Source organism: Neoarius graeffei, chromosome 5, assembly GCF_027579695.1.
Source record: "Neoarius graeffei isolate fNeoGra1 chromosome 5, fNeoGra1.pri, whole genome shotgun sequence".
In the NCBI taxonomy this organism is placed as follows: domain Eukaryota; kingdom Metazoa; phylum Chordata; class Actinopteri; order Siluriformes; family Ariidae; genus Neoarius; species Neoarius graeffei.
Window position 1 is genome coordinate 34,303,733 of NC_083573.1, and position 18,415 is coordinate 34,322,147.

The following is an 18,415-nucleotide window of genomic DNA, read 5'->3' on the forward strand; positions in this document are numbered from 1 at the left end:
GGCTTTTTAAACACAAATAACTGTCTCCAACAACAATTTACTTTCCCTGTCTATCTTTCCAGCTGTCTGAAAAACTTTTTCGAAGGAAGACCAAAGAACCCAACTTGCTTGTAAACATTCAACACCAGCACCAACTCAAGGTGATTATCTAAAAAAGTATTTAAAAAAAAGCCAAGAGTTTAATCTTAAAGTTTGCTCAATGCTACAAAATGTTCTCCATCAATGTCTACAAACCTTTCAATTTTTAAAGTAGTTCATACTTTTGTTGTTGTCTCAAGATTTTTATTTGACAATCCACATTTTTAGTATTTGTCGTTCATACAAAAATATCCATTATTAACTTGTTTGAAACTTCTTGCTTTGAAGATGAAACATCTTCTTGGAGATTATATTACCCCAGAGCAGCAGGAGGTGTGGGATGTGGACGGTCAGTCACAGGGTACCCTGGCAGTGGAAATCTCCACTCACCATCTTACTGCCATGGAGCTGCCGGATGAGATGTGTGACGTGGACCCAGAGTCAGATGACATGCTGATGTCTCAAAATCCCACCACCTATGGGAATATTCTGGATCTCCAGCCTGAAGAGTGGGATGTAGACTGCGAGGTGATAAACTATTTTAAATAATGTAGAAAAATTCTTTGTAAAGTTGATTTTGGATTTTTTGGACACAAAATTTCTCAGCATACAGAATACATCCAAGATTTGTCATGTTTTGTTGATAATATAATAAACCACAATAATCTTCACAGTTATAAGGATATGATATAATATTTAACTTTCAGGTCCAAGAGATGCCCACTTTCCATCTATCTTGTCTAGAATTCCTCACTGAACCAGAAGGTATGTTATAATCCATTATTTACAACAATATTCAAAAATTCAAATTCATCTACCAAAATCAGTAAAGCTGGCATTTCTGACATACTGGCTGAGTCCACAACACCACTCTCAAAGTAGCTAACATTTTTCAGGGCTTATTTTGGTGACTTGACAAGATGATGCTGAAATACTCACTATAGCAGCCCAGTTAGTGTCAATAATAGAAAGTGGCTGTTGAAAAAAAAATTAATATAAAAGATGGAAACATCGGGAAGTTAATGGTGTGGTCCATTCTGATATGATGAAGCAGAAAGAAAAACATTGAATGCAAAGGCTCCTAAACGCTAGACGGCCTTTTGATTTAATAAAATCAGTCAAATTTAGTTCCCTCTGAAATTTGGTCATTGTGATATATGTTTATTTCTGTAATATCTAAAAAAACAAACAAACAAGAAAAACAAAAACTGACCATTCTGTAGCTGGGAAGTTATTTAATTTGAGGGGATTCCCAAGCAAATAACGTGCATGAAATCGCTCACTTCGTGCAGTCAAGCAGACAGAGGAAGTCCGTGTGCACATGTGCAGGTTTACTTGCTTCTTCTTCTTCTTCTTCTTGGTTTTATGGCAGCTGGCTTCCACAGTGTTGCATTTCTGTCATCTTCAGGTTTACCTTGACCGTGCACTGACAGTTACACCATTCTGTCATTAAACAAACAGCTGATCACACCGAGGTGCTTGCTGACTGCCAATATTTATTAGTTTGGTCCTGCGTTTCCTTTCCTTCGCATCATAACATCTTTTCTTCTTGCTTTCCGTTACTGTAGTCGGTCTTTCATGTTTCATTCGCACACTTACATCCGCCATTTTTCTCTCCTGTTTCAAATTTGTATCCCACAATGCCTTGCGCGAACAGGGAAAGCCCATCACTTGATGCATGACGCAGTATTTTGAATTGGGCCATGGTGAAGCAGGAAAAAATAGTGGAGAATTTAGGGCCACGTGACTCTAAATTCATTAATTGTTCTATTTAAAAAAAAAAAAAACTAATAAAATTGGAAGTCTGTGATCCGAATTCAGTAGCTTTCAGTCCACTAAACAAAAATAATTGGGTGTCAGGGAAAATTCTTTTTATGACCTACACTTGAAAAATCTGAAAGACAGTCTACTTTTAACATACAAACCCATTTCTCTGAAAAGAAATCGTGCTGAAGTTTTACAGAAATGACTTTAGGCAGCTGAACTGGTCTCTTTTGAGAAGACGTGGATTGATTTGCCCCCAGAACAGGAAGTGTCATTCTAAACCTACTTTAGCTTTTCATGATCAAATTCTGGAGTGTTCTGGTGTCTATCTATGGTAGATATGAAAACTGTTTCCTCCAAACTTTTCCTATAAGTAACACCTAGCTTTCTATATCCAAGGACAGAATAATAAGGTGTAATAAGGCCATCATGACATAATTATAGTTATTGTACTGTTCTATCACTTGTAAAAACATATCTGCAATGAAATAATAATTTATTACTGGTCTTACCACAAAAGAGGACATTGAACATGATGCTATTTATTTATTTATTTATTTATTTATTTACTTACTTACTTACCTTTAGCACAGAGATTTCTTGCCCTGTACACCTTGGGAAACCTGCTGGGGCGTGGAGGCTATGGATCAGTTTATGAAGGTGTTCGTAAGAAGGATGGACAACAGGTAAATGGCAATACATATACTGCAAATTTGACTTATCAACACAAAAAGCGTTATTGACGTTACTGTATTGTGTGCGATATGATCAATCTTCATTATCATGTGCTTCATTTTCATCATCATTGTCCTTATTTGTGCATGTGCACTTGCTTCAAGAAAGGGTATGATATAAATTTATGTCCATGACTTGAATCTATACCAAGCTTGCAGGGCTAACATTTTTTGTAGGTGTAGCCCTCTTTTCCCTCAGAGGGGTGTAATAAGTGTAACCTGGGTCTGTGGGTTAGGTTCTCACCTGTTAAGCCTTTTAAGTAAACTATGAGACTTAACCACCCATACAATACACTTGATACGACAACATAAACTTGCTATGCTAACCAGTGAGTGGACACAGAGGCAGTATAAAAAAAGAGAGAGTATAATAAAGTGTATTATAACAAGACACAGTGTAACAATACCCCTTGCCTGCATACTCTACAAGACCTGAGCCAAAGAACTCTTATTAACAGTGAGAATATCAGTACAAGTGTGTGAAATGTGTATTAAAAGGTGGCCTTACTAAAGGTTGTAAAACAATAGCCCTATGGCAATATAGTAAAATCGCCTATTTAAATATATAAAAAGGCAAAAAGATGCTGACTCAATAATAAAAGGCTGAACAGTATATAATAAAGTTATCCTGCTCTTAGATGCTTTAAATGTATATCAAATGATTAAATATGAAATTAAATTAAAGATGAAAGACTATAATACAAATGGATTGAACAGCTATATGTTTGATCCGTATAGAAAAGACTCCCGTGTGAAGATTCAGACAGTGTAAACAAATATTTTCCAGTGTCAGAAACTAGTGATTCAAATATGGATAAACTCCCAGTGTCTAACTCTTTGCGACTGATATGAACCCAACAGGATGGATACAGCGCACACAATACAACACTCAGTACCATTAACCAGAATGCTTAAAATACTGCAGTGAAGTCACTCAAACTACACATAAATGTGATCACAGAAAAGCCGGCATAACACAAGGAAAAGAAAAGAAAAGCCCCCGTTGCAGGCCTGTTTAAAACTCCTGGCAAAATCGTTGACGATCCTCGCCAAAGCAGGTATCTTACTCACAGTTCGCGTGACAGTCACTCCGATGTCTCGCTCAGCAACATTTCAACTCACACGGTCAGTCAGTCAGTCAAGTCGGTCAGTCATAGCACGCTCCCCCTTGATGATGCTCCCTCGATGGCTAACCTGAGGAACCTCGAGCCGCCTGGTAGCTCGAGGTGCTATCAGGCAACATATGTCCCACGTCGGCTGTCTGAGGAACCTCGAGCGTCCCGGTAGCTCGAGGCGCTATCAGACAACTCCTACGTAAGGCGAATAAACAATACTAATACTAAACTATACTATAGTACAATTACCACAGCAAGATGGATGGCTAGCAACTAGCTTGTTAGCAGGCGCGAGCTGAACCCCAGTGTAGTGAAGGGTAGCTAGGCTATGAGCAACTGGTTAAAAGTAGCTAGGTCTGATTCTGTCTCTCTCGTGCAGATCCCATTCTCTTCACGTGAATCCTCTCCCAGTCTGCCGTGTGTGTGCGTGCGTTACACCTCTCTCCCCACCAGATCCCACCCACTGTGTGCTCTGATAGGAGGACAGTGAAACTGACCATAAACTTGACCGATGATAATTATTTATTCCACCAGCTATAGAGTTAGGTCTGCCCACTTAGTGCTCTCACACAAACCATGTAAATAAAACAAAGTAACAATACTTAACGGTCAGTGGAAAATAACTAGCAGTGCTGTGTATGTGTGTAGCTAAGGGACTATAGCTATACCATGTACGTCTGCAGCTAACATAAACAATACATAAGGCAGTACCCAGTGTAAGCACCAGGGGTTATAAAATAACCCTGGGCTACATAGGTATACTTTCCAAAACTAAAATCCTCCAGAAACATGGAATTCAACTAACAAATTGAAATAGAAGTAACTGGAAGAATAGCAACAATATCAGACTCAATAAGGACAATCATTCTCATGGAAATATGGAAATGCTGGTACAGATTACATCTTTGTAAATGCAGTTACAATATTCCTGCAAAATTTACTGATATTATTATTCAGTTATTCTGCAAAAATCAAATTGATTAGCTAGTTAGCTACATTACACTACCAACTGTCATAAGGTATAGGGCAAGCCATTTCTGAACCTATAAATAGTAAACTGCAAAATATATAAATATGTTTAGTTGTACAATCTGGTTTAATTAGATAACATAATGAGCAAAGCTTGTACTCCAATTAATGCTTCCTTCACTGTAGTTCACTGTTTCTCAGAGCGACCACCGGTGGTCCGCGAGTTGATGTCGTAAAATATCATGTTTTATCAGCGTTTCTCAAATCACCTATGTGATTCCAAAAGCAAAGTTTTGAGTCGCACAGATGAGTTGTTTTCTATATTGAATAAAGTCTTATGTAAATTCAAATAGTAGCCTATTATTTGAATTTGTCTGACATGAAGCAAGCCAACAGTTTTGTGACACTGCTTATAGCTATGTCAGTTTAGATTACACTTTCATATCAATGTCATCTCTGAACGTGGAGGGAATGTGGAATGCAGAGAAACTACAAGTAACCAAATTAGGCTTAGCATCAAATTGTCAAAAAGGTAATGGATTGGTGGCTGAAGACTGGGTCAGTCAAAGGAAAAGCACAAGAAACATCTGACAAGAACAAGGACAAAGTGCAAAGACATGATGATTCTTTGTTTGAGAAAACAAAGCAGCGCAATCGGATCAATGTGGCCCCAATATGAGATTAAAACTGTCCAGTTTGGAGCCAGACATTGCTTCACTGATGTATCAGAATAAGCAGCACAATTGTTCCCATTAAGAGAATTTATTGTTCCCATTAATGAGTGAATTAACTATACTATTTGTAAAACTGTAATTTCATTTGTGTATAATTTGTGATATACTGTTGAAGTAAGCTGATTGTTCTTTGTTCAGGATCTTTAGGGGGTTAGGTGGTCTGCAATTTTTATTATTATTTTTTTAATGGATAAAGTGGTCCTTGGTCTGAAAAAGTTTGAGAAACACTGCTAGTTCTACCACTTTACAAAAGAAAAGTTGTCATTTAAGGCTGCCTTCCTATTTGCTTCTTCAAATTTGTTTATGCTGTGAATTAAACTGGACAAGCCTGACTACACTGAAAGTTTTCCAACACTATTTGTCAACTCCTAATGTGAAGGGTTGTTGTTTATAATAATTATGTTTTGTTTTTAGGTTGCAATTAAATATGTTCCCAAGGATCCCTCAGACGTGTACATCACCATTGTAAGTACTTATTTTACTTCTGTGATAGGAGCAACAAATTCCAGTTTACAATTACTAGATAGACCAAAACTATGTTTCCAGAATGTGTTCATTTACATGTGCCTGCTACTGTCAACAAATCTTGTAGCCATGTTTCAGCATAACAATCCTAGATGCTAAATTAGCTGCTGTAGCTAACTACTTCCATAAGTCAGCAACCCCACCCCAATAGCACGGTGAGGATTGCTCATAAAAGCATTAACCAGCTTTTAGGTTTGACTGATTTTTTTTTTTTTTACAAAATTTGCCTTTTTACAGATATTATACATTTCTGTTAATGTCAAGGGATGTAAATGCTAATATACATGACCGTTAACTAGATTGCATAAAATCACAAACAGAAGCAGCAACATAGTCATTAAAAATTGATCAAGTAATATAATGTAAGCTAAAGGTAAGAGACATGTCTTACTGAATGGGACATGACCTGCCACATATTATGCACATTAGTAAAGAACTGCAGAACAGAAGCGAAACAACAAAGAACAGAAGCAAAACAACAAAGTTATTCCTCTAAAAAATAATTCCTTGTTTTCTTGCTTGTTCCATGTCAGTGATTATTACATCCAGATGTTGCACAAAGTGCAAATTTGCAAAACCTTTTTTGAAGCTCTAATATCAATTCCACTCAGTTGTGACAACCTGGAAAGTCTCTAAAAAAAACAAGAGGGTACGCCATAGACACATCAGTCTTAGGTCAAAGCAGCATCTAAGTTTCACAGACTGCAGCTATGATTTTTCTGATTCAGATTTACAACCTAACATTCATAACGAACATCAAAAAAGGAGTGTGATTCTGGAGTCAGCATCACTATATCCTCCCATCTCCCATCATCATAGTTTACATTTCATTTTATTCTTAAGAGTTTCATTTCTTTAAAGATTTTAGTTGTATACCTGTAAACCCATGCTAACTATGTTTATTCTAATTTTAGCCTGGCGAGTCCTGCAAGCTCCATACAGAGGTGGCGTTAATGCAAATTGTATCAAAGCCACCTCACTGCAAGAACGTTCTGCAACTTCTGGATTGGTTTGACATGCCCAACTACCTCCTGTTGGTGCTGGAAAGACCCATCCACTGCATGGACGTTTATAATTTGTGCATGAGTCACAAAGGCATACTGGATGAACCACTGGGTAAAATCATCATGCTGCAGGTGATTCATCTTTTTTTTTTTTTTGGCCCACTAACGCTACCTCTTTAGAGAACCAGAGAATTAGTTATAGAGAGATTGCTAGGGTTATCAGATGCTTCACAAACTAACAAGGTCCCATACAGATGGAAAATACAAACTGACACACAAATGCAGATAATAATCGTACAGAAATAGTGATATTAACCATAACAACCCACAACAGTGTAATTTAGATATGTGTGTGAGTGAATTGTTTTAATGAAGGTCTACTGAAGTATGGTATGGCTGTGACAATGTGCTGCGGCTGTGAGGGTCCAGTCTTATCACTGGTTGTTCTTGCTATCGTATAGTACATAGATATGGTGTCACTGATGTAAATAATTAGATAGAATTAAATTCACCATGTTTTTTTATCCAGGCAGATAGTTTCTTTCTTCTTTGAGGGGTTTGAGTGAGCTTGATGGTATTCTTTGATTTCATGCTGCAGGTGGTTGAGGCTGCCCGTCACTGCTACAGTCGCAGAGTTTTCCATCGCGACATCAAGGCAGAAAACCTTCTTTTCAACACCGACACCATGGATGTCAAACTAATTGACTTTGGCTGCGGCGATTTGTGGCAGGACACACCCTACGAGGAATATGCAGGTTAATTGCACATCAAGGAGAAACAAATATGGCATAGAATTGAATGGATTGGATATCTAGTATATCTATTTTGCTGATGATGTGATTGCTGTTTTACTCAGGAACTCCACAATTCTGGCCTCCAGAATGGATTCAACAGGATGCGTATTATGCCGACTCTGCGACAGTCTGGGGTCTTGGCATACTCCTCTTTAGTCTTGTATGTGGAGAAATGCCCTTCCAAAATGAAGAGGAAATTGTTGATGGGAGCCTCCATTTCAAGCCTAGCTTGTCTCAAGGTGAGAAAATGCAGAAGCACCACATTGAGATATTATAAAAAGCTGTAAATCTGAGAGAAATGACACTGAAGTTGAAAACAGAAGTTAAAAAGTAGTGACTAAATTTAAGTCTCTGATCACATCACTGTCCACACAGCCTGTCACCATCTGATAAAGTGGTGCTTGGAACAGGACCCTACCAAACGGCCAAGCCTCACACAGATCAGCGAACACGAGTGGTTCACAGACGTCCTTCAAGACCAGGTTAGCCAGGCAAAACAGATCAAGCCTAATTAAAATTAACCAAGATAGTATATAATCCTGTTGTTTAGATCACATGAATTGTACCAGATCACAACTGAGTTCTTTAAAAATAAAGGCTTATGTTTTGTTATATTTACATGAAAGAACCATGAAATGAACATGAAATATAATGAGACATGACATTCTACAATGTTCTATTTTAATATTTAATTTAAATGCCTTTGTTTGTTTATTTCACAGATCCTGTAGCCTAGACATCATTGGAAAATGTCATGTGGATACGGTAGACTGGGACTTCAGAATTACTGTGTTCAAGACTGAGTGCATCCCGGGACTCTTATTAACAATATTCACATACTGAGCCATGAGCCAAGGAACATTTGATTTTGATGCAATCCGGAAATGTATGAGGGTCCAGGATTTTCTCGTCTATTCCCAACATAGCTCAAACAAGCTTTAGTATTAAACATTATTTAGTATTGTACAGCTTTAGTATTATCAAAATATTTCAAATGACTTGAGAACTTGTTTGTGGGACTCTTTTAAATTGGTGTTCTGTGTATTTACTCACTTTTATTTTTCTTTGGACAGTATATGTTACCAATGGGTCAGACTACTAAGAAGAATAGATTCAGTTTTCATTGAATCTATACATAGACATACACATCTGTAGTGCCAGATGTCAAACCTTTTGATAAGGTCTGTCTGCCTAAAAACTTCATAAAGGGGGAAAAAAGAGATGGACTGGTAGCAAGCAAAGAGGAAAAAAGGTAGCTAACATACTTGGCAATCTGGCTTTACAGAAAAAAAAGGTCACATTTAAAAATCTTGAGGTAAGTCTGGATTCTGATTGAAATTTTAAACCACACATTATCACGTTACTAAAACTGCATTTTGTCATCAAAGAATTTTAGCACAATTACAAGATGTCAAGAAACTGATCCAGGACCTCCTGTAACCTGAACCTTCCTGTAACTAAAATCTGCAGCAGCAAGAAACATGTAGCAGAAAATAAGATCATATTAGATCAGTTTTAGATTAGCCAACTGGCTTTCTGTTTCCTTTGGAATTAATTTGAAAATATTATCACTAATTTCTAAATCTTGTAATCACCTTCATACATCTATTAACACATAAATAACCCTTGTTCCAAATCATTTAATGTAAGCCTTCTCCCTGTTACAAATATAAAACTTGCATTGAAGCAACCTTTTATTTTTCGCACTAAAACACATTTTCACTTTATTTAATTAGCTTTTATTATTTTATTAGTTTCCTTACTTTCACTGAAATTCTATTTTTATTAATTCTTGTATATTTTATTTGTTGTTGCCTTGAATTTTTATTGTATATTTTTATGTTTTGTATTTGCTGCATTAGTTTTTGGATATACCGCGTTTTTGTTCTGTTTCTGGGATTTTTTTTTTGTTTTGTTTTTTTACTTCACACTGTACAGTAATTTGAGCTCAAATTTATATGAAATGCTTTATAATGTGCTATATAAATAAGGTTTTTTATTTTATTCATTTTGGAAACTTGAGTCATCTAGAATGAATGTTAATTAAAATGATCTCATACTGTACTTATTGCAGTGAAGAATCAGTCTTGTTTTTGCATTTTGATTTAAATATCTGATGTCTGATTTATTGAGAGAAACCCTCATAAAAGTTTCTGAAGTCCAGAGTAATGCTTTACCTTTAATTAACAAAACATAGGATCATGGGGCATCACATCCAGTGACAGGATTGGAGGCCATGCAGGTGTAATATCTAGTGTGTGTTAAGCAGAGGTGGAAAAACCCGGGTGCAGAAAGTAAAAACCCTGCCACATTTTTGCTCCAGCCAATTCAATGAACCAGCTGATCCTAATTACCACATCCCCTAAGCCAGGTTGATGAGCTAATTGGTGAAATCACCTGTGTTGAGAGCACAGGCAGAAGGAAAACCTAAGCAGGACTTTTACTTTGTCAATCCAGTTTTTCCACCTCTGGTGTTAAGGTAGCCTGCTCCACCATAAATATGGGTGTATTCACCTCAGTTAAATTTCCATGAAACATCCATGCACACTGCAAAAAATTGAAAACTGAATTTGAGGAGAAAATACAAGTCAAATAATCTTGCTGCATGGACAGATATTTTTACTTGAGGAGACATCTTAGCGGGCGGCACGGTGGTGTAGTGGTTAGCGCTGTCGCCTCACAGCAAGAAGGTCCGGGTTTGAGCCCCGTGGCCAACGAGGGCCTTTCTGTGCGGAGTTTGCATGTTCTCCCTGTGTCTGCGTGGGTTTCCTCCAGGTGCTCCGGTTTCCCCCACAGTCCAAAGACATGCAGGTTAGGTTAACTGGTGACTCTAAATTGACCGTAGGTGTGAGTGTGAATGGTTGTCTGTGTCTATGTGTCAGCCCTGTGATGACCTGGCGACTTGTCCAGGGTGTACACCGCCTTTCGCCCGTAGTCAGCTGGGATAGGCTCCGGCTTGCCTGCGATCCTGTAGAACAGGATAAAACGGCTAGAGATAATGAGATGAGACATCTTAGCATAAATTGGTTGCAGTCTAGAACTAGGTTTAATAATCTCAGAACTGGTGTCTTGTATTCTTCTAATAGGACATGCTAGATTGTTTCAACAATTTTCAAGATATTTTCACTTGTTAATATATTTTTTACAGTGAAAATAAAGCATTTGGTGTAGATTCGGTGTGGCATAACAATGTTTGTAAGCCATATTAACTGGATCTCCATTCATTTCTAAATCTATTTTCTCCTATTGTCCGTTTGAAGCTACAAAGTTGTTAAAATATTGTAAAAATGACTAGTGGATATTTCAACAACAATCACTGGTCATACTGTATAATTAATTAGTTGTGATCAGTTGCTGAGATAAACTTGAATAAAAATTATGGAATGAAAAACATTTTAGCTTTAAATTTTTGTAAACCTATTATCTTTTAGAATAGGTTGAAGAAATGAATAAAGTATTTTATACTTTATATTCTAAATTTTACAATTACAAAATGAAGTGGGACATTATATCCATGTATGGCAGTAAACCAATGGATATACATAGACATGAGTGTTTTACTGGGAAATATGCCACTTGTATTTTTCATACGAGCTACAGGACATCGAGATCCAAAACTGTGACATAAATCTCTATATGCCACTCGTGAGGATTTTGATGAATTTTGATTAATTTGGGTACATTTTTTGAACGTGTTTATATAATAAAAAAAAATTACATGTCGGCATGAAGATATGAAGTTTATCTTCTCATGTTGAAAAACTTGTATTTTTCAGACAAAATTAAAAAAAAAAAACTTCAAAATACTAGCACACCAGCTGTTATTCAGCATCAGACACATACCACCTCCTTTTGTCTTCCCTGACTCCATTGTTCTGTCCATATGGTAAACCGAAAACCCCACCGTCTCTACTGTGTGGTCCATTACCACTGGGTTCAGCCAAGTCTTGATGAAGCAGAGAAGGTTGCAGTCCTGAATGTCCCTCTGGAACTTGGTCTCTGGCTCTGAGGTCATCAAACTTGACATAGCTCTTCTTGTCTTGGCTGTGTGTATGTGTGTGTCTTGTGAACATGGACACGATTTTTTGGATTCTTAATTTAAAAACAAACAGTGAACCTCTTCACCTAACAAACTCTCAATGCTGTAGTACACAGCACTGAGTCTATACAACTTATATGGAATCGTAACTTGTATGATTATATTTTAGGTTAATTTTGCATTGTATAATTGTAATTCAGTTTTGAACACATTTGCTGCAATGATTACGTGGATATGTTTATGTAAACCCAGTTTTGGAAGAAAGACATGATTGTGTGATCAACACACTGCACTTCACCTGTTATAGAGATTAAAGTTTTCCAGAGGACAGACTTCACCTGTTCTGGGAAGAGGAAGTGAATATTTAGTTAAACATGGACTAAAGTACACTGATTATGCCACATAAAGATCTTAAAATATTACTGGTTCTGATTGACAGATGTGAAGAAGAGAGAAACATTACAATATACAGTGGCGCTTGAAAGTTTGTGAACCCTTTAGAATTTTCTATATCTCTGCATAAATATGACCTAAAACATTATCAGATTTTCACACAAGTCCTAAAAGTAGATAAAGAGAACCCAGTTAAACAAATGAGATAAAAATATTATACTTGTTCATTTATTTATTGAGAAAAATGATCCAATATTACATATCTGTGAGTGGCAAAAGTATGTGAACCTCTAGGATTAGGAGTTAATTTGAAGGTGAAATTCGAGTCAGGTGTTTTCAATCAATGGGATGACAATCAGGTGTGAGTGGGCATCCTTGTTTTATTTAAAGAACAGAGATCTATCAAAGTCTGATCTTCACAACACATGTTTGGGGAAGTGTATCATGGCACGAACAAAAGAGATTTCTGAGGACCTCAGAAAAAGCATTACTGATGCTCATCAGTCTGGAAAAGGTTACAAAACCATCTCTAAAGAGTTTGGACTCCACCAATCCACAATCAGACAGATTGTGTACAAATGGAGGAAATTCAAAACCATTGTTACCCTCCCCAGGAGTGGTTGACCAACAAAGATCACTCCAAGAGCAAGGCGTGTAATAGTTGGCAAGGTCACAAAGGACCACACGGTAACTTCTAAGCAACTGAAGGCCTCTCTCACATTGGCTAATGTTAATGTTCATGAGTCCACCATCAGGAGAACACTGAACAACAATGGTGTGCATGGCAGGGTTGCAAGGAGAAATCCAGTGCTCTCCAAAAAGAACATTGCTGCTCATCTGGTTTGCTAAAGATCACATGGACAAGCCAGAAGGCTATTGGAAAAATGTTTTGTGGATGGATGAGACCAAACTAGAACTTTTTGGTTTAAATGAGGAGTGTTATGTTTGGAGAAAGGAAAACACTGCATTCCAGCATAAGAACCTTATCCCATCTGTGAAACATGGTGGTGGTAGTATCATGGTTTGGGCCTGTTTTGCTGCATCTGGGCCAGGGCAGCTTACCATCATTGATGGAACAATGAATTCTGAATTATACCAGCAAATTCTAAAGGAAAATGTCAGGACATCTGTCCATGAACTGAATCTCAAGAAAAGGTGGGTCATGCAGCAAGACAATGACCCTAAGCACACAAGTCGTTCTACCAAAAATGGTTAAAGAAGAATAAAGGTAATGTTCTGGAATGGCCAAGTCAAAGTCCTGACCTTAATCCAATGGAAATGTTGTGGAAGGACCTGAAGCGAGCAGTTCATGTGAGGAAACCCACCAACATCCCAGAGTTGAAGCTGTTCTATACGGAGGAATGGGCTAAAATTCCTCCAAGCCGGTGTGCAGGACTGATCAACAGTTACCAGAAATGTGTAGTTGCAATTATTGCTGTACAAGGGGGTCACACCAGATATTGAAAGCAAAGGTTCACATACTTTTGCCACTCACAGATATGTAATATTGGATCATTTTCCTCAATAAATAAATGACCAAGTATAATATTTTTGTCTCATTTGTTTAACTGGGTTCTCTGTATCTACTTTTAGGCCTTGTGTGAAAATCTGATGATGTTTTAGGTCATATTTATGCAGAAATATAGAAAATTCTAAAGGGTTCACAAACTTTCAAGCACCACTGTAGATATTCTGATCTCCTAGCTGTGAATCTGATGCATCAAAATGTAATGCTTATAGACCATTTAGACTTAGGATTCCCTGAGAAGGGCAGTTTTAGTCCCAGGCAGATAGAACAGTTAGAAGAAAAGTTGAAATGGAAGGGAAGAGAAGAGTCTGCAGATAATGTTAAGTTCTTAGGGGACTGGAGGGCGTTTTCTGCATGGAAAGAAGAAACACTTAAGAGAGAGTACAAAAGACAGAAAATGACAGGCAGGGCTCTCACCCTCTTCTCAGTGTTTGAAATTTCAGATGGACCCTGGCCTGGAGTCTGCCCCACCACCCCGACACACGCTGCCTCCTCAGCAAGGCGGAGCATCACTCCCACAAGCGCTTCACCCACAGAAAGGGGGAGAAGTCAAGACAAAGAAAAAAAAAGCAAAAAAAACCCTGAGCCTCTGGAATCTCTCCCAGCCTACCAGCCGCCTCCAGCATCAGTGCCTCTCAGTGCTTCTCCATCACACACGAGATCCGGTCTTGCATATGGCGATGGAAAAGACACCCTCCTGGACCTGACCACGTGCTCACCAGTGGGTCCACAAGGTCGTAACCTAAAGTCTGAAGTCCTTCATCTTCCAATGATGGAAGTGGCTGGAGCTGACGGCGTACTTTTAGTCCACAGACCCTGGATGACAGCTGACATGAAGGAAAGCATGGCTTCTCTTCCCAACGTGAGAGAGGTAGGAGGAAAGAGATTTGGTAACGAACTGTTGATGTTTTGCAGAGAATTCCGACCGACCACCCATGAACTTCGCTGCCTAATCATGACCAAGATGGGTACAGATTGGAACAAGGCTTCCAAAGAGTGGCCGGAAGCTGACCAGCGAGCGACTACACCAGACTGGAGTGCAGCTGGCAATGGTGAGTATAGAGATACCATCACTGCTCTCTGTGCTTGTCTGGACAGTGCTTTTCCCTTGAACATAGACATGACTAAGATCAGTATGTGTAAGCAAGAAGATGGTGAAATGGTGTCAGTGTTTCTCGCCCGTCTCACCGCCGCACATGAGAAAAAAAACACAGTGGCCTGACCAGGCCCGTGACCCTGGCTGCAGTGGAGGGCACTCCTGAGCCTCACCAAGATCGAGCAGTATGCTGTGCATGCAGAAAGTCTGATGAAAGGAAAGGAGAAGACAAAGTCAACACAAAGAGACCAAGACCTACACAGCGCCACTCTCACTCTTCTCCAGACTGCTCAGCCTGGACCTAGAGGAAGAGGTCGAGGTAGGGGCCAAGACAGGACAACCTGGAGTGACTCTTCCTGGATAAAAGGCGCAACCTGCTACAACTGCAATCAGAAGGGACACATTGCTCGAGATTGTCTCCACAGTAGCAGCCAGAGGCCCTGTGAGGAGTACAGCAAAGCAGACTGACGGGCGGACTCCGGGAACGGGCCCCGCACAGAGAACAGGGGAAGTAACACACACACACACACCTGATGATACACATACACAGGAGCATTCACATAATGTTAAACACATTAGTAGCAGCACCTGCATGCAACAGCAAGACTACACAGAAATGTCCAATACACCAGTCCAGATAGATACACCTGAAGTTGCATTAAGTTTGTTAAAATACACAACTACTCCCTTCTCCAAACTCCCTTGTATGCCCCTCACTGTGTGTGGGCATGTGTTAACCTTTTTAGTAGACTCTGGAGCAGGACACTCAGTGATACAACATGGGGTACTTCCAGTAGACCCACCACTCAGTTCATTCTATTCAGACGATGGGCATCTCAGGATGACCTGTAACTGAAACTTTCTCAGTCAACCTCCCGTGTGAAAGCGAGGGAGGAATAGTTACGTCCCACTCATTTCTCATCTCACATACATGTCCAGTAAATTTGTTAGCACGTGATTTAATGTGTAAATTAGGAGTAAATCTCACGTCCACTCCAGATGGACTAACTATTGAAGTAAGTGAAACGTGCAGTGTGCAGTATGGGTCTGGAAGCCCTCTGTATGTGTATGTCTGGCGGCTCTGCTCAGATCAACTCGCACAAATTACCAAACACCTTGTACAGCTCGCACACTTGAACACGTCATCAGTTGACACAGATTATATGAAAGAGGAAGATTTGCATTGTACAGCACATGTTCACCAAGGGCAAGATGTAGAGTTTGAAAAGACTTGGTTTGCAGACCCCCACACACGTGAAAGATTGAACCTCAAAACTACATATTGGTCTAAACATTATTGCGCTGTGCAGGTCCATTTTACGCTTTGTCCAAACAGCTGCATCAATGTTCATCGCAGTGTTCTCAAACATATGCGGCCTCGTGTCAGAGGACTCTGAGGTCGACTGCTGCCAACATGATCTATTTGACATTGTTAATTCTATACCCCATGTCTCATTAGCAAAACCGCGAGCCGCCCACTGGAAAGACGTGGGGAAGTGGGTCAAGAAGTGCGCAGCCAATGGCAATGAGTGGTCCCAAACAGAGGACCCTAGTGTGTTGTTTTGCCAAAAGCTTGGGGTCTACAAACAAAGTCATGCTATGTTAAGCGTAGGGTAATATTAGCCACTGATGACCAGGGTCCTGGGGACCCCGGCCATAGTGGCCTGTTTGTCTCTGTTTCCACAGGCATAACTCCAGCAGAGGTGCACCCCAAATTGGCAGGAGTTCCAAATTCCGTTGGGGCGAAGGGTAAACATGATGTGGGCCTAATAAAGAATGCTGAACCAGTGGTGATCACCCCAAAATCAGATTTCAAGCCTAGACAGACCCAGTACCCACTCAAACCAGAAGCAATCACAGTTATAAGACCAGTCTTTGATTTGTTGCTGAAGGCAGATGTAATTGTCCCTTGCTAAGACTCTCCAGTGCGCACTCCTATTTTTTCCAGTTAAGAAGGCAAGAAAACCGTCCCAGCCCGATGAGTGGAGGTTTGTCCAAGATCTGCAAGCAGTCAATGCTGTGGCTGTCCCGCACGCGCCTGATGTCCCTAAAGAGCGCTCTGCAGACCACACCCACTCTGGGACTGCGTGACCCCAATAAACCATTTTGTTCAAAGTGTAGATGAAAAGAAGGGTTTTATGACCGCTGTTCTTTTGCAGAAACACGGGGATAGATTGAGACCTAAAGCCTACTTCTCCAGCAGGCTGGATCCAGTGGCGGCTGGACTTCCTGTTTGCCTGTGTGCAGTTGCTGCAGCTGAAAAGGCGGTAACTGCTTCCAAAAATATTGTGGGGTATTCTAACCTCACCCTTTTGGTCCCACATGCTGTCTCCCTGCTTCTGTTGGAGAAAAAGACGTCACATTTGTCAGCACAGAGATGATTGAAGTATAACACTGTCATACTTGATATGCCTAACATCATTGTGAAACGTTGTACTGTTCTGAATCCTGCCTCTCTTCTCCCTACAGAGGACGATGGAGAGCCACATGACTGTGTTGCTCTCACGAATGATTTTTGTTCCCCCAGGGCAGACTTAAAGAGTGACCCTTTGGAAAATCCAGACATGGTCCTCTATGTGGATGGTTCAGCCTCCAGAGACTCAGAGACAGGAAAGAACAAAGTAGGTTTTGCCGTAGTCTCGGATCATGAGGTCCTCAAGGCGTCGTATCTGCCCTCGAACCTGTCGGCGCAGGCCACAGAGCTCTGTGCCCTCATTGAGGCATGCAAATTGGCGGCAGGGCAATCTGTCAATATTTTTACGGACAGTAGGTACATGTTTGGTGTTGTGCATGATTTTGGCACCATTTGGAAACACAGAAATTTTCTCACTAGCACAGGATCTCCCATTGCACATCATAAACTGGTCTCTGAGTTGTTGGATGCTATTCTACTCCCTACAGCCATTGCTGTGTGTAAGTGTGCTGCCCATACTAACAATACTGATCTTGTGTCTCAAGGGAATGCCAGGGCGGACGCGGCAGCTAAGTGTGCAGCCTCAGCTTCCAGTTCACCCTCTAACCTTGCCTTTCCTCAGGTTTCTACCCCTTGTTTACAGCTAGCGGACCTTCAGAGCACTGCCACTCAGGATGAGAGACGAGTCTGGAAACAGGCAGGCTGTATCTTTGCAAACTTGGTCTGGGTTTGTCCCTCGGGCTGTCTCTGTCTACCAAAATACATGTTCCCTTTCTATGAAAAATTGGCACATGGGCTCACCCATGTGTCAAAAGGGGGGATGGTAGCAGAAGTAACAAAGAGATGGTTCACAAATGGGTTTTCAAATTATGCTGCGAAATTTTGCAAGCAATGCTTGATATGTGCACAACATAATGCAGATCAAGGTATCAAACTAACTCAAGCAGCACACCCAATACAGACAAACCATTTGATCACCTCCAAATGGACTTCACTGAACTGATACCTAGTGAAGGGAAAATTTTTTGCCTGGTAATAGCTGACGTTTTCAAAATGGGTTGAAGTATTCCCCACAGCTAAACAAGACTCAGAGGCAGTAGTCAAAGCACTCCTGAGAGATAAAAAATGAGAGAGGCCTGTAATTTTCATCATAGGTACACTTCAACTATGAGAGACAGAATGGGGGGAAAGAATCCAGGAAATCACATTGTAGGATTTTTAATGAATTA

At 39.8% G+C, this 18,415-nt stretch overlaps 1 protein-coding gene across 1 annotated transcript in view; it reads left to right on the plus strand.

Annotated features, from left to right (window-relative positions):
- The first annotated feature begins 366 nt into the window (after positions 1-366).
- LOC132886241 (serine/threonine-protein kinase pim-1-like) overlaps positions 367-18,415 on the plus strand; it is a 46,981-nt gene continuing 28,932 nt past the window's right edge. The window contains exons 1-8 of the mRNA XM_060920801.1: positions 367-606; positions 786-843; positions 2,431-2,528; positions 5,809-5,859; positions 6,834-7,055; positions 7,522-7,678; positions 7,780-7,956; positions 8,093-8,199. Of these exons, the coding sequence (XP_060776784.1) occupies positions 367-606; positions 786-843; positions 2,431-2,528; positions 5,809-5,859; positions 6,834-7,055; positions 7,522-7,678; positions 7,780-7,956; positions 8,093-8,199 (1,110 nt within the window). The remainder of the gene's footprint in view (positions 607-785; positions 844-2,430; positions 2,529-5,808; positions 5,860-6,833; positions 7,056-7,521; positions 7,679-7,779; positions 7,957-8,092; positions 8,200-18,415) is intronic.